Raw genomic sequence first — 16327 nt, forward strand, 5'->3', positions numbered from 1 at the left:
GCCAGCCCAGATCCCAGTGGCTCCTTCCAGCTGCTGCCACTGCTAGCCCCAGCTCCATGGTACTGGTGGGGACCTGTGTGCACAACCCCAACCCTGGCCTGCCCCACGCACCTGCTTCAGACTCACCCGCCCATGCTGAGCAGTAGCAGCAGCAGTGGCGGCTGGGCAGAAGCTGCTGCTGGGAGCAAGGAAAAAGCAGCCCCTCCCCTTTCCCGCTGCCAGGTCCTTCTTGCTGCAGCCACCTGCCCAGGCTGCCCTGTAGCTCCTCTGCACTACCACTGCTACCCTGCCGGCTGGCCCAGAGGCAGTGGTCATGGTGGCAGAGACGAACCGCAGGGCAGTCAAGGCATGGGCTCTGGGAAGCTGCAACAAGAAGGACCCAGCAGCAGTGAGGGGGAGGGACTGCTTTTCCCCCCCATACCAAGCAGCAGTTTCTGCTCAGCCACTGCCACTGGGCGGGACAAGAACAGGAGTGGGGCAAGCCGGGGGCAGGGCTGAGCACGTGGGTTCCAGCTGATCCACTCCAGGTGGGTCGGGACTGTGCACATGGGTTCCAGCTCTGGCTGCAGCGAGTCTGGAGCAGGCACAGAGTGGGTTGGGGTCGGAGCTGTGCACACGGGCTCCAGCTAGTCCACCCCAGCCAAGGCAAATCCAGAGCAGGCATGGGGCAGGCTGGGTTTGGGGTTGGAGCTGGGGCTGTGCGCTGTTGCTGGTGGCGGGGAGGAGCTGCAGGGCACATGGGCTGTTGGGGGGGCCCATGGCAGCTCTCCAGAATTGCCTATGGGGCCCATGGGCCCAAATACTTGCCTTTCCCTGAACTATACTGTTCTCAGTGGTGGCAGATGACAGAACAAGAAGCAACAGTCTCAAGCTGCAGCAAGGGAAGGTGAAGTTAGATATTAGGAAAAACTCTCATGAGGAGGGTAGTAAAGAACTGGAACAAGTTACTCAGAGAGGTGGTGGCATCTCCATCCTTGGAGGCCAAGGCCCACCTAGACAAAGCCTTGGCTGGATGATCTAGTTGGGGCTGGTCCTGCTTTGAGCAGGGCGTTGGACTAGATGTGACCTCCTGCTTCCAACCCTCATTGTCGGTGATTCTATGATCTGTTCCCTTTATTCAAGTGTTTCAGAAGGACAGCGTTAAATAGCTTATGAAAAACACAGAGAGAGAGAGATCAAAACAAACTCAAGGCAACAAAATATCAGATAGGGTTTGTTTTTTTCCTCCCTCTAAGGATGAACAACCCCTAAACCAAGGTAGTCCTACTTGCTAGAAAGCTGGTTTGGAATCTAGTTTGGCAGGCTGCGTGGCTGGGCATGTCAGGGTGGGGCCCAGGGTGGGAGGGCTCTCACAGCCCCCTCAGCTAACTGAGCAAAACCTCTGAAATATTAGCAGAGGAGCCTGGAGAGGACACCACAGCCTTACTGCCCCTGTGCACCCAGGACAGCACAGAGAGTTTCCCTCCCGACATGACAGCTGGAAATGGCTTTTAGCCACTTCACAGCTGTAACTATGACATTAAAAAGGAAAGAAAGGTGTTTTGCCCTGTCAGGGCCAGAAATAAATCTGTTGTTTGAATCAAAGCAGCATAGCACTGGCCACTGAATAAAGGGGACAGGCACAAGCCTATGTTCTTTTTGAGCAGGTAGATAGGCTGGCAGCCGAGGGCAGATGAGGAAATTTTCTGACATCAGTCCAATGTGATTCCTCATCGGTATTTCCATATAAAAATTAATCTGCACTGCCCTACCCAAACCTGCCATGGACACATGGTCTGTACCCACCCAAAAGTATGGCACATAGGTCAGATCCTATTCCACTTATCAGGTCCACTTAGGTGCATAAATGAGATCCTATTCTGCTACCCCTGAAAAACGATGAATGTTTAAGGCAGCTTCCTTCAGCTCTCTGCTTGTCCTGTTTTAGCCTTAAAGCTAAGAGGATGGTTCATTAGGTAGGAGCTCAAGCAGCATAGAAAAGGATCCCATTTAAACACCTAGAAAGAAGAACAGGATCTGGCTCACAGCTTGTATGCCCATCCACAGAACAAGGAATAGATCTGCAGCCTGTGCACCCAATTCCAGAGCACAACTGTAGGCATGTGACCTACATACCCACCCCATAATGGGAAGTAGGCAAGGGGCCTGTTTACTCTTCCCAAAGTCTGGCACGGACACCTGGCACACACATCAATCCCAAATAATGGCCTGTATGCACCCAATTACAGCATGGCATATATACATAGCCTGTACACCTACCCTAGGGCATGGCATAAACAGATGAGTTGGTACATCCCCTCCTCGATTTGGCACATGACCTGTACACTCACCCCCACAGTATGGCACAGAGACTCGGCATATACACTCACCAGCAGACACGTGGCCTGAATCAGAGGCTGGTATCAAGACTTTTGAGAAACAAAAATAAATAAATCCCTAGACACTCCCATAGGGACAGGCAATATGACCCAGAGTGGTGGCTGAGGCTACACATCATGAACCCCACAGTTGTCTGCTACACAACAAGCAATGATACCATAGGCTAGATACCAGGGCATCCTACCCCTCACAGACCAGCCAGCCCATGAGATAAGGGAGAATGCTGCTGAAGAGCACAGCCACCTGCTCAAAAGGGCAGTCTACAGGGAATCACATGCTTGGAGGCAGGTCTCTTCTTCAAGAGGGGACAGTGGTGCACATTTCAGCCAATCTGTTATTCCTAGCTGCTGTGAACAGCATTTCACCAGCACGCGGGGCCTGAGCTGTTTTAGGTTACAGCTATCTGACACCCGTCCTGGTCACCAGGGTACACTCAAATGTACATTTGGAGCTACAGAAGGAGGCCAGGAAATGGCAGCACATTACGAACACAGGTGGATCAGGAGCCATCCTCCCATAGGGCAAAGCCTTTAGGAGAGCTCAGTAATGAGAAGTTTTGAATGGGACGGCATTTCCCAAGGAAATTCCCCACCAGCTCCATGTAGAAATGGGGCAAAGAAAAGGCTGGTGTCCCCAGCAGAAAGATACTTGGACTCTGCCCAAGGGGACCACAGCCACAACACTGCTTCCCAGAGCGGTGACTGTAGCCAGGCCCTGCCTGGGCAAGCTGCAGAGGGGATCTGCCAATGGAAGGGCTCCTAAAGGCAGTTCTGACCCTTGCTGCCAGGAATACCTGCAGTAGAAGAGATGCTGTCCCTTGGCACTGGGCAACAGCCTGGAGCTGTACATGGAGTGCCAGTCCTTCTGTCCTGCTCCACGCCGACAAGGAGCCCCTTGGGGTTCGGCTCCAGCCAGAAGATGTCCGGTTGCAGGGGACTGAAACTATACATGGTTCAGAAACAGCATCTGACCATAAAGCACTGCCATGAATTACTACCTAAAGCAGGGGCAGGCAACGTATTTTGGCTGGAGTGCCAAAAAAAACCACAGTGTCTACCTTGGAAGATGCCAGAGTGCCAACATGCCTGGCGCAGCTGTTTGCAGCCTCACAGCTGCAGCTGACCCAAAGAGCCTGGTCTGCTTGTAGTAGGGCTTGCAGCCTCCCAGCCGCCTGCTGGGAGCAGCCTGGGCTCCGTGGCTGGCAGCAGCTGCTTAGAGCCGGGGCTGTCAGTGGCATGCCGAGCAAAATGGCTGTGTGCGCCATGCTCAGCATGCATGCCGGGGGTTGCTGACCCCTGACCTAGAGGCACATATGGCAAATAATGCCTGCTGAGGGCTTCAAAGTTCCTGTACCTTTGGGTATTAAGCTGCACTTCAAAGCATCGACCATGCTTTGCCATCTCTTCTTCTCCATACACATCCCCCTTCCACCCCAGTCGCTCCCTCCTTTGCTTCTTGATATAAAGAGTGTTCAGATCCTTGCAGTTGACTAGCATGTCTAAGGCCAGGCCCCCACTTACAGGCTTTACAGCTCAGCTCCACTGGGCAAGAATGTGATTCTTTACAACACAGATAGGCTGCAAAAGTCCTAGCGGAAATTCACTTACAGCTTGTTTGGCTCATTGACGTGGAATAAGCTATACTTGCAAAAATACTTCTTTGGCCACCATATCTGCATCTCCAACTGCTCCATATAGCTGTCCCTGCAGAACTATTCCAGCAATGTCTCAGTATAAATCAGGCCTAGACTTTTGTGCAATCAGCAGCAGCAAAGATGGGCACCACAAATACCTGAAACATTTCTTCCTTTAAGCTTTCCCTAGACAAATCTTTGTGGTAAGTCAGAGGAGTCTTCTGTAACCCCAACACCACTCACATTTGTACACACGCCCACATGCAAGAACCACTGAAAAGTCAAGGCTAGATTGCCTCTTTCAGGGGTGGAATTTTGAACCCCATGGACTGACCCTTGAAAAGAATCTGGTCACAGGTACAGTATAATAGGTGGCACCTCGTATGGAAAATCTGTGATAAAAAAAGCAGATAGATACATTTTCCACTTATAGGCCATGTCTAACCACAACAGGGCATAACTTTGGAAAAATAAGACCTCACCCAGTTACACAGACAGCAAAACAACTCTCACTGCTGGCAAAAGGAATCATGTGAAAAGTTTTTATCTTTACTGCAGAGCAAGGAAGAGGGATCTTGGTTATTGGGCAACCAAAAATGCAAAACAAAGGAGGGCTAATCTCCATACACCTGGGAAACAGCAGCTGGCTACACGTGCAGAAAGTAAAACAAATGGGAAGAAGAAACAAACACACACACACACACACACTGGCCAGTCCAAGGGCTATTCAAGGCTGCATGGAACAGAGCAGCACCCTACTCTTGAGCAAAGACCACAGTGCAAGTGTGAAAATGGGGCTTGTTTACATCAGGAATACAGGCTATCATAGCATCCCTCCTGCTGATCCAGCCTTGCATTCATGTACAATTAGTACTAGGAAGTTAGTAACATTTCTTTTAAAAGGATTGCTTTTTAGAGGCATGAATGTGACTGGTACAAATTAGGGTGAAATTTAGCAGAGTCCAACTAAAGAAGGGTAAGCTATAAGACTAGTACTTGTACACATGGGATAGACAGACAGACAAACTGACTCTCTCTCTCTGCTCAGTACTGATTTTCCACACTCCAAACTCCCATTGCAGTTTGCATTCAAGGAATTTGATGAGCCAGCAGAGCAGGATTGGGCCCACAGATATCCCAGCACACGTTTATCAGAAAAGCCTTTTTTTTTCCCCCTGATAAGCTTAACAAGGAAGCATAAAAGTCAGAACTCTGGATACAAGCTGCAAAAGTGTCCATTAACTCCCACTGGAGTCTGAACCCTGTGGCTCTATAATTCCTTAAGGGAGTTTATTTCACAGCACTCAACTTCCAACTGTTATCAGATTCACCCTTATAAAATGCACAGAGTGCTGCAGCTCTGAGTAGGAGAATATTAATGGTGAATACCTATGAAGTCCTTTGAGACTGCTTCCACCCTGGCTTCTTCCCTGTACCTTTTTCCAGAACCCAGATTTTCAACGTGCCAAAAAACACCACTCTGCAATACCAATAAGCGGCTGCACTCTGATCTGCTTCCATGGAAAAGCACTGCTCTTGTGTCCCCACTAGCAGAGACAAAGGCAGCGATAAGGTGAGTGACGATAACACTCAACGACGTCTACACTTTCAAGGAAGATGTCGGGGTCTTTCTCTACATGATCCTTGCCTTGTTTTCCCAGTGGAGTCTCTGGTGCCATCCTGAATTCAGTACCACTGACTCACCTGAGCTTCACTGCCAAACGCTGTTGTAGAACTCGGCGAGAAACTAGCTCTGAAGCAACTTGCACAGTGTCATCATTCACTTGAGGCTTGGGATGTCAATGTTACTTCCTAAGTGGCTCTTTCTCTCTGGTGGGGAGAGGAGGTTATTTGGGAAGCCTGAGTTTTTTTATCGCATCCACTTCGCGCTGCTCAGCGCCATTTGCTCTTTGCCAGACACATGCACACCTGCCATTGAGCTGACCCAGCAAACATCAGGCCTCTGTTAAGAAAGAGCCTTAGATCTCTGCTCTCTGCAAAGCAAGCCGGCTCCTCCCTCTTCCTCCCCAGGCTGGTTCATTCAGTAACTGCCATGTCACAAAAGCCACATGGCACTATTTCCTTCTTGAACTGCCTAATGCTATCAAAAGCCATTCATAAAGACATTATGCTCCTACCACGGTCAGTTGGGAGTTCACGGCTCCATAATTACCAGTTGGCTCAAGCCTGTTAATTTACGAGCTTTGTTCATGGCTCCTCCGCAATTGAAATTTGGGACCCCTGATCTGCTTGGGAAAAAGCTTGCACAGACTAGCAACTACCTGTATGGGCTCAAGAACAAGATGCTAATCCTGCCCCCAAATGCCTACAGTCTGGGAACCACACAGCCCTGGGTAAACATGTGATACATGGCTCCACAGTCCCAGCCTAGATTTTCCACTGGACAGTGCATACAGCAGCGTCCACTCTACAGCCACGTATGCTAACTTGAAAGCCTGATGGGGAGGGCAGTGCCATGACCCTGCTTCTCTCTCACTCCACCTGTGCTTGATGAAGCCCTGTGGACCAGCTCAGAATTAACCCTGGCCCTGAAGAACTCCCCAGGTGACACGGAGCCAACACAATGGCTCCAGGCCAGCCAGCCATCCCTCCCCGCAGCAAGGGCTCTGGCCAGAACCAGGCAAGCCCCAAAGCAGGTCCTTTGCAACTTGGCTGAGCACAGCACAGGTGGGGGAAATGGGCAGAAGTCAGATGGTGGTGGGATCCCTAAAGGAACTGAGAGGAGGAATGATCAAGAAGGTACCTATAAAGGGCAGCTTCAGGGAGAGGCCAGGGGAGGAATAGGATGGTACCTGTGAACCAAGTGGAGACAAGGGCAAGGCTTCTTAAGGGAGAAGACCACATTCCCCCTCATGTAAGGAGAGCAAACAGAAGAGATGACAAACCAGCAGAAAAAGGAGTGAGGTGTGCCTGGGACACCAGGCTAGAGACCAAGTCAAAAACTAGCGAAGAGGAGGCAGCAGGTGAGGAAGTGGCTCTCACCAGGTCAGCTCCCTTCTCTGCAAGACCCCAGTAGGACCAGGGACAAAGCAGAGGAAGTAGCTTTAAGGAGAAAAGCAAGGGAAGTGGGTGAGAGGGCTGGGGCTCCATGGCAGGGCTCCCAGGGGGCAGGTAGAAAGGAGAACCAGCTGACAAGGACAGCAACTGGCAGGGATCCTGCAGGTTTCTCCAGTCTGCCCAGCCCTGGGAGCAGAAGCAGAGGAGGCAGCTGGGGGCACAGAGGGAGGAAGGCAGCTGAGGGAAGACAGTGAGGTTGTGATGGCAGAACAGAGAGGGCCACAGACACCGGGCAGACTCCAGGGAAGGGGCAAAGAGCAATGCAAAAGGTACGAAGGGCCAGCTGGAAGGACAGGGAGTGGCCAGCACAGTGAGCTGAGCTGAATCTAGGGCTGTGATGACCCTCCTCAGGGGAGGCTGGCAAAGCCAGCTGGGGCTGACGGGCAGCGTGGTTGAGTGAGAGGTGTCAAGGAAGGTCTGACAGAAAGCAATGAAGGCAGAGAGAAGCACAGCTCTGAGCTTGCACCCGCACCACAGCTGATCTGTTTACAGCAGAAGGAAATAGCAGAAGGAAGGTGCCAGCCATGCCACGATCTGCAGAAGGGGACTGCTACCGTCACAGCACAAATCCAGGCACAGCCAGAGCTCCCGGAGCCAGACTCTTCCTTCCCATTTCACTGCTAAGCCAGGCAGCCAGCAGCATCTCCCCTTCTGCCTGCTGCTCCATGCCACCTTGCGAGAGCCACCACTGGGGAGCGTTCATGCCGCATGGCACCATTCTCTTCATAATGCCTTAACCTGGGCTGCAGCAGTTCCCACAGCAATGCCAGGCAACACTGGGCAGGGGAGAAAGGGGCAAGATGCACAGCACATCATCAGCATCCAGCACCTTTCATTTCAGCATTAAATTACTACTGTTGCCATTCTCTGCCTTTCTGCCCTCTGCATTTCAGCTGGGGAAGTAGGAGAGCCAGCTGTACCCAACAAGTCCCTGAATCTGAAACTCACAAGGGCATTTCTCCTCTGAGCAAATTTTCTGCACATGTCACTTCTACACTGAAGTCCTGAGCTATGAAACTAGCTCTCTGGGCAACCCACCCTAACATCCAAGTGATGGCAACTGGGCATTCCCATCACTGTCTGCAGCCTGCACTGTGGTAATACCAGCCAGGGCTGATACCCACTTCGGCCAATGCATGACAAGGGAAACTCCCTGCCCCAGAGAGCTTGCAGTCTGAATGGACCAAACAGAAATGACTGGGGGAAGAGAACACGTTACTCCTATCCTTGATTCGAGAGAAGTTCCTATCGATGAGCTATATATAAATAGAGCTGAATATAAGAGAATGACATCACCGCCCAGAGTTATAACATACCAGACAGATTCCTTCTGGAAGGAGTCAAGTTCCTCCAAATTATAAATGCCAACATTTTGCTGGGTTGGGAGGGGATACTGAAGTTATACATTAGTCCTAAACGTTACCAAATAAAGGGGCTTTAGTTGTTTTCTCCCCTCTCCAGCCCTCTGCAAAAGAATGTCCATTCTAGATGTACAGCGAACCCTATTTCATGCAGCCAGGTAAGAAACTGGTAAAAGAAGGTCACTTTGCAGCAATGGCAGCTAACAAAATTATGGTGTAGGGCTACAGGGAGTTCTGTAAAGCAGCTACCTAGGACAGGACCAAAGGCAGTTCTTAGGAAAAAAAAAGTTTCCTTCTAGCTCTCCAGTCTCTGCTGTAAATCCAGGTTACTGCCCATATAAAATTTCCAGCAACCCTGTGCTTAATTGCCTTGATTAAGTTAATTAACATCATACAATGGCTTTTCTTAATTTAGGCTTGGCATTTACCACAGCTTCTTGCAACAAACTATCCAATGCAATTTGAGCCCTCTCCAGTTTGGTCACATCTTCGCAACTTTATAAAAAGAAGAGATTTCTGAAAGCAATAAAGGTGGGGCCATCAAAGGCAGCACAATTTCAACTCCCTTTCCTCTCAATTCTACTGCAAAACTTACACCTCAGCAGTAAAACAAAGGAGGAAAAGGGGGAACAAAGTCAAGAACAAAGCAAACTGGAAGGAAGAAAACCTACTGCCGTGACAAGCAGTGTACTTTGCTGAGCAACTTTTGGGGCAGCAGAAACATAGCCATGGCTTTTTCCTCAGTTCTCATCAACCTTTCAGCTCCTGCTCCCCCAAGTAAGGCATTTAGAGAAGAAGATCTCACACTGCTTCTTAGGAACTATACTTTTTTCTTCCTGTTCCCATCTCATAACCCACCTGATTGTAACAGGTTAACCCACCTAGCTGCAAACATAAGCTTTCACTGTAAGGAGGGCAGGGGAGATATGCACACAACAGATAAAGCTGAGAGATTCACACATCTGTTTCTGACAGCTTCTCCAAGGGTTTCCCTTTTTGTCTTAACCCAGCAGGGGGAAAACTATGTTTTTTAAAAATAAACTGCAGATTCAGGGGCTGAAACATTTTTCTGTTCATCGGATAGATTTATGGGGGGTATGTGGAAATAGGTGTTGGCATGCAGATCTATCCCCTCCCCCCACAATAAATATTACACTTACAGAGAAAGTTCCACACCATGTCTATATAGAATGACAGTGGGACAAGCAAATTAATACCACACTAGAAATTTAAAAACACTTCTTCAGTAGTAGGTGAAAGATTTTTTTTTAAAGATAAAAACTCCTTATCGTGTGGGGGGGAGCTAAAACAGAAGGACAAAAAGTAATGTCAAATAAACCAGCGTTTGGAAATGAAGAAAACAACTTGAAAAAAGCACTACATTTCACCAGTTAAAAATGGACAAGACTAAAATTGTACGTGATGAAATAACACTGAGTGGAGACAAGGTCTGTGAAAAAAAAAATTAAGCAGCAGCATTCAAGCTTTTTAGTCCTCCATTTGAGAATCTCATGTGATAATTCCTGCAGTTTCTTCCCACAGTACCATACATAAAAAATTGCAACTATTCTCTCTCCCTGTTAACAACATGTGGAAAGCCAGAATGAAGTTCATGATCAAAAAAGAAAAAATAAGACCTTAAAAATAATGCTGAAAGAACACTGCAATTTGGCTGCCTAAAATAGAACACATACATGCCACCAAATGAAAATTACAAGTTTGCTAGCAACCAGGGAAATTGTAAAGTAAAAGATTTTTTTTTTTTTAATATTTTAATGATAGTAAACTTGGGGGAGGAAATGCATATTTTCAGTGCGACAAAGGTGTTAGCTATTTTGTTTGCCTAAAATAATAATACTTAGCAATGCAGCAACTCACATCTGCAAAACATGGGGCAAATACCCACTAATTAAATTTCACTACAACCCTGCATGGTAGGTACACACGTGCTGTCTCATTCTTTAATAGCCGAATAACTCGAATTTAATTGCGCCTAAATTGAGCCCTGTGCAAAAAAGCAAATAAAATTCAAATGATTTTCTTTATACCATCAGACACTCTCAAGATGGAGACATGCTGCAATGAGGTTCAATTCCCCTAGTCTCTGTAACATCCTCTTCCAGCCCATGTCAATACTCTTTCTCTCGTAACAATCCTGGTTAAGTTTTGTATCACAGAATGCCCAGGGTCTGTCCCGCTCATTTCTAGAATTCCAGCGGTGGAGCTGACATTTAAATCTTTGATTAACATTTGAAAAATGTTGCTTGAATGGGCTTTGAAAAAGTAACGCATTCACAGATCAGCCAAGTCAGGTTTTTCTTTCATTGTATCCCACGCAAGATCACTTCTGTGTGTGGAGAGGACAGCGCAGAGGAAAAGGAAGGAGGGAGAAACTAAAGATGTAAGAGGTCTGTCAGTCTCTCCTGACTGGACTTCCCTTCCCTTGATGAGGGCTGAACTTCCTTGGCTAAAACAGTAACATGATTTACATGTAAGATGATCCTTTATGTCACAATTCTGCATGTCAAGGACAAACTGAACCAAACAACTGGATGGTCATTATATTAGCCTATTGGCAGCCCACTCTTCTTTGTGTCATGTCCTTCTGCCCCTTGGTATGCCACAACTGAAGCATTTAACAAGCCTTGCTGTCCCAAGACTCTGCCTATCTTACACCCTAAGAGTCCTGCCTATTTTTTAAAAGAATATTGCTTTACTTCAAACAGCTACCATGAAAATGAATCATGGAAATTGCACACAAAGCTGAGACCATCGCCTCTAACCATTTTGGGCAAGTGCTCTCACAGTTGTGAACAGTCGTTTTTTCAGACTGGAATGGTGATTCACATTTAAGCATCATATAGTTAGAAAAAGTTTCGATGCGGAAAAATCACTTCCAAAATGTACAGCTTCCCCCATTTAGGCAAAAACACAGAGATCTGTACAATCTTCCTCAGTAAATAGAGCAAATGGTCAATTTTTTTTTTTTTTTTTTTTTTAACTTTTATGCAATTTTCTATCAGAATTGATCTGCATACACCACGTTAATGTTCCTTTTCCTGTTAAAAACAACAGCAAATTATTTAACGAGGGCTTCAAATTTTGCAGAGACACGTTAACTTTCGCCCTCACATTCTCTAATACGATATTTAAAAAGCAGGTAAGATCTGAGGAGAATTACTTTTGAAAACTGAGAAATATCATTACTCCTCGAGCCATCCTAAGATTAGATCCACAAGCGAAATTTTGGCAGGTATTCTTTGCCTCTATCTCTTGTGCAACTGGCTCTATATCCACAGAAAACAATAAAAGGGGATGCCCAGAACATGCCACGTGCATGGGAGGATTTTTAAAGTTGAAAGACTTCACTAAAAGTCGTTGCCTTTTTTTCTTTTTTCTAAATAAACCTGGAAAGTTATTGTACATTTTTAAATGAAAATTACATTGGGCAGACTTGATTTTAAAAACGAGATGGGTATACATTAGACATTTTCTTTTTCTTTTTTTTTTTTTCTTTTTTTTTTTTTTTTTACGTAAAACAGAACAGGCATCCACCACCAGTTTGCTATTCAATAGCACAAATAAAATATTTTTAAATGGTCTAAATATTTAAATATTTTAGAAATTTGGTATTAAATTAGAATTAAAGGTTCTTCTCATTCTCTTGCTCAGTCCATTGTTCTACATGTTCCTGGTGCTCTTGTTTTTCACACTTAAAAATAATTTAGAAGCTTAAAACAAAAGAGCAATAAAGACGCTAAGAATTAAAAGCATTATGGTAACACTAAATTGAATTACTTGCTATATTTCACTCTTTACCAAATTGATCTGTTTTATTTCTGCCAAATACACACTACATTAGATTTAACATTGTAGTGATTTTTTTGGTATTTCTAGTATTTCACAAAAAATGCATAATTGTTTAATATTTATTAATATTAATCAGGTATTCAGTGACTATAATTAATAATCATAGTTTCAAACTATAACAAATCTCAATTAAAAGCACAGTTGCAAAATTTCTTTTAAATGTTACATTTCCAATTCAGCAGATTCTTGAAACAGGCTGATAACATCCTATTTTAACCAAATAATGTATTCTTTGTTTCTAATGGATTTAAAATTGATGTTATAATAAAGTGGGTTTTTAAAAACTGAGTTTGCCTATACACAATGTTGTACATACAAATAAATACAATTGGGATACTGTTTTCTTTAACATTCCTATAGGAGACAAAAATCATTTGCATGAGAGAGAACACAATTGCTGGGCTTTAACTCATGAAAGGTAAAGTCACAGACTTTCCTGCAGTACTTCATGATATTCCCCCCCACCAGCTCGCTCACCTCCAACAGGTCTGTGTTACCACGTGGAGATGTGCAGAAATCAATTTACAGAGCTGCATCTAACCCTTTTACACTATTTTTTAAGCTATGTAAACACCTTTGGATTAGAATGGATGTCATTTTATTTTGTATTTTTTGGGGGGGTGGGAAATAAATAAAAGCAAAACAGTTCCTGAAGACACTCAAGAAAATTCTATTAACTAAACCTAGCAGTACAAATGAACCTTACTGTCTGCACATCCAGAGAGATTTCAAACACATTTTAACAGACATCTTATCAGGTTTCCCTTCTTCAATTAAATCCAACACAAAACCATTCAAATGCTGCACTCCCAGTCCAAACATGTCACAGCATAAAGTGTGTCAACCAAAACCAATAAAGCATAAAACAAACCTGGACCCAAAACATTTTAGAATATTTTATATAAACTCAGCTTGGACCAAATCTAGGGATCAGGAGAGGTGCCCCCTGGGTATATTCACTACATTATGGTCACATGGTATTAAAACGATAGGAGAGTAACATCATCTATATAACATGGAAAGTCCTCAAATACTACACATCTAATTAAAAACAATCCCCCTCCAAAGCCAAGGGGAATTTTGCCTGAATCCTGTGAGCACAGGGCAAGAGCAGCAAAATTTGGGCAACTCCTAAAAGCTACATGGGAGATTTGCCTTGATACAGAAATTCCACAAACACTAGAATACTTCAAGGGGCACCTATTGAAAAACCAAAGGCACAACTGTGAGAGCCCATATTCCAGGTCAAAATAACGTAATAAAAAACAGGATGAAAAGTCCAACCTTATTGATACACCACTAGACTGACAAAGTACATAAAACACAGCCCAACTATATTTTGAGAGAGGGGGGTGGGGAAAGACAAGATTTAAATCAGATTTCAACAATTAAAAGAAATCAAGGTTCCAAGCTGAAGTAGAGAACTTGGGCGCAGCTGAAAGGAGAGTAAAATTAAAGGGCTGGGGAGGGGGGCAACAGAAATACGAACATTTTTCTCTGGACTGTGCAGTGATTTTTTTTCCCCCCATAGGTAACATTAGGACCTCCCCTCCCTCACCACCCCCTCTTCCCTCCCACAGTTACTAAGGCTGCAGTAAGGATGAAATCACAGTTCACATCTTTTTTCTTAATGCAACATGAAGTAACAGACGTGGAAACTAAGCCTTCCCCAGAGACCTGTGCTTCTAACTCACAGGGATCTAACTCTGTCATTCTAACAAAAGTCCTAAAAGTGCAAGAACGCCGAGAAAAAGTTATTGAAGAGATTTAGTTGCTTCGAAACACTATGTATGGCTTTTTCCCCACTTTTGGGGGTTTTTTGTTTTGTTGTTTTAGGTAGAATTGTGCGTGTTCATTGTAGAAGAAACCCCAACACTGCCACATCCTTCACATATGTGCGTTAGGAGCCATGTCATACATGCTGCCAAACATTAACCATTTCTCACGGAGCTTTGACTGTACACGCTTACTTCCCATGTATTTTGAAAATACTACTTGAAAAATCACCACACTGAGAACCTCCAGTATGAGACTGAAATAGCAGCAGCACTAAGTTAACACATTTGAGAGTCCTGTATGCAGTCTGTATACTTAGCCTGCATTTCCACTGAATCACAAAACATGGACATTTTACACAGACACGTGCTCAAAAAACATTGCAGCTATAGAATAAATTCTAGGCTTCCTCCCCACACACACACTTAATTAAAAATATAAATAAATTACACATCCTACATATCCTGAGATTCAATCTTCTAAACACCTGGTAAAAAGGTTCAAGTCAAGGATCCTTCAAATGACCAAAGTAATTGTAAATACGTGAAAAGGAAGGGGAGACCTCCCGTTGGTAAAAGCAAAACCCTGCGTTCCGTTTTGTAATGCTTCTGTACAAAGCTCGCATCAAATGCAAACAACACATCCCAAGCCTTGGAACTACTGCAGTATCTAGCAGGCAACAAAGGTATTTTCAAGGAGAAACTGGTGTTGAAGTTTTCATCTTCCTGCCTATCACTGGGGAGATTCAGAGCAGGAAAACACCCAGTAAGACTGCACATTCAGAAGTGCCCTGCCATATTTGATCCCATCACTCTTTAAGGGTTGTGACGTCAGTCTCTCGTGGCACTTTCTTTGAATTCAATACATGGGATGAGAAGAGGATTTCTCCCCTGCTCAAAAAGTTTCACCAACATGGGACACAGTCCTACGTTAACAGACCAGAACTCGCTCTCTCTCTCAAAAAAAAAAAAAAAAAAGAAGAAAAACTCGAGTCAAAATGGTACACGCAACTTTCTCCCTTCCAAATGCAGTTTAAATATTATTACCATCCCTGCAAGAGATAGCCCAAGCCAAAACAAAAAAAACCCCACAACCACTCCTGTTGGAACCATTTGAATTGCTAGACCCCTGTATCTGTTACATTGCCCGCAGCTGTATTTATGAAGATTAAAAACTGCCTGCCCCTACATTAGCAGCAAACCTTGTCAGTTTACAGAAGTTTGTGCTAAACAGCTGCCCCAGTAGAACAATAACAGTTGCTTCTATTGCCAGCATTAGAACAACGTCTAAAATCAAATCCGAGTTGGGAGGATCAAGGGCTTCGCCTTAATTTCCTCCCAACCCAAATGGCCACCAAAAAAAAAGAAAAAACAAAACAAAACAAAACAAAAAAAACCCCACCAAACAAAAAAAAATAAAAAAGGCTTTTATGAACGCGTCACATCTCAAATCAGGAGAGCCACCAAGGGGAGACATGTCACTGCCCGCAGCCGGAATAAAAAAGAAGGCAAAGACAATGCAACCCGGGGGTTAGCGGCAGCTTCACCTGCGCGCACAGAGAGCGCTCCATCTAGGCTGCACCGCATTCAGTGCCACCCTGGGGTGGTCCCGCTCCCGCTCCCCACCCTGGCGCCTCCACCGGACCAGCCTTTCGGGAGGCTCGGGCCAGGCCGCCGTGGCCCCGCAACCTGGCTTGGAGCAGCTGGGGCTCTCCGGAGCCGAGCCAAGGTGCTGTGGCCCCCAGCGCCTGGTGGGCAGGCCGGCATGGAGGACACAGCCCGCATCACGCCGCCCGCCAGCGGTGCTCAGCCATGGCAGAGCCCGAAAAACAACAAAACCCAACCCCCCCCCCCCCCCCCCTCACACGGGCAGCGCCAGGGGCTGGGGGGGATTTCAGCGGGTAGGGTCAGGAGGGAGCCGTGGGGCCAGGCTGGCGCTGCCAGGGCGCGCTTTGGGCACGGGGGGCGGGGGGGGCTGCTAGAGACTTTTCCAAGTCGGTAAACAAGTCCCAGCGGCTGGACAGCCCGAGCCGGGCGCCGCTGTGCCTCGGGTGGCCCATAATGAAAGTAAAAACGCAGCTGTCCCCAGCCCCGCCGGTGCCCCCGGGGCAGGGCAGGGGCAGTGGCTGGGGCAGGAGCCGCGGGGGAGGGCGCGGGCTTTACCTCAGCTTCTTGGGGACGGAGTAGTCCACCTCCATGACTTTGCCATGCAGCTCCACTTTAAATGCAAC

General features: G+C 46.2%; 1 protein-coding gene across 2 annotated transcripts in view; it reads right to left on the bottom strand.

Annotated features, from left to right (window-relative positions):
• The window catches only part of IGF2BP2 (insulin like growth factor 2 mRNA binding protein 2), a 114282-nt gene extending 97969 nt beyond the window's left edge, over positions 1 to 16313 (bottom strand). For both annotated transcript variants that reach the window (XM_014524361.2, XM_006032977.3), the window contains exon 1: positions 16260 to 16313. In XM_014524361.2, the coding sequence (XP_014379847.1) occupies positions 16260 to 16294 (35 nt within the window). In that variant the 5' untranslated portion in view covers positions 16295 to 16313. The remainder of the gene's footprint in view (positions 1 to 16259) is intronic.
• Between the last annotated feature and the right edge of the window lie 14 nt (positions 16314 to 16327).

The sequence above is a fragment of the Alligator sinensis genome, unplaced genomic scaffold (genome assembly GCF_000455745.1).
Source record: "Alligator sinensis unplaced genomic scaffold, ASM45574v1 scaffold1086_1, whole genome shotgun sequence".
Taxonomy (NCBI): domain Eukaryota; kingdom Metazoa; phylum Chordata; order Crocodylia; family Alligatoridae; genus Alligator; species Alligator sinensis.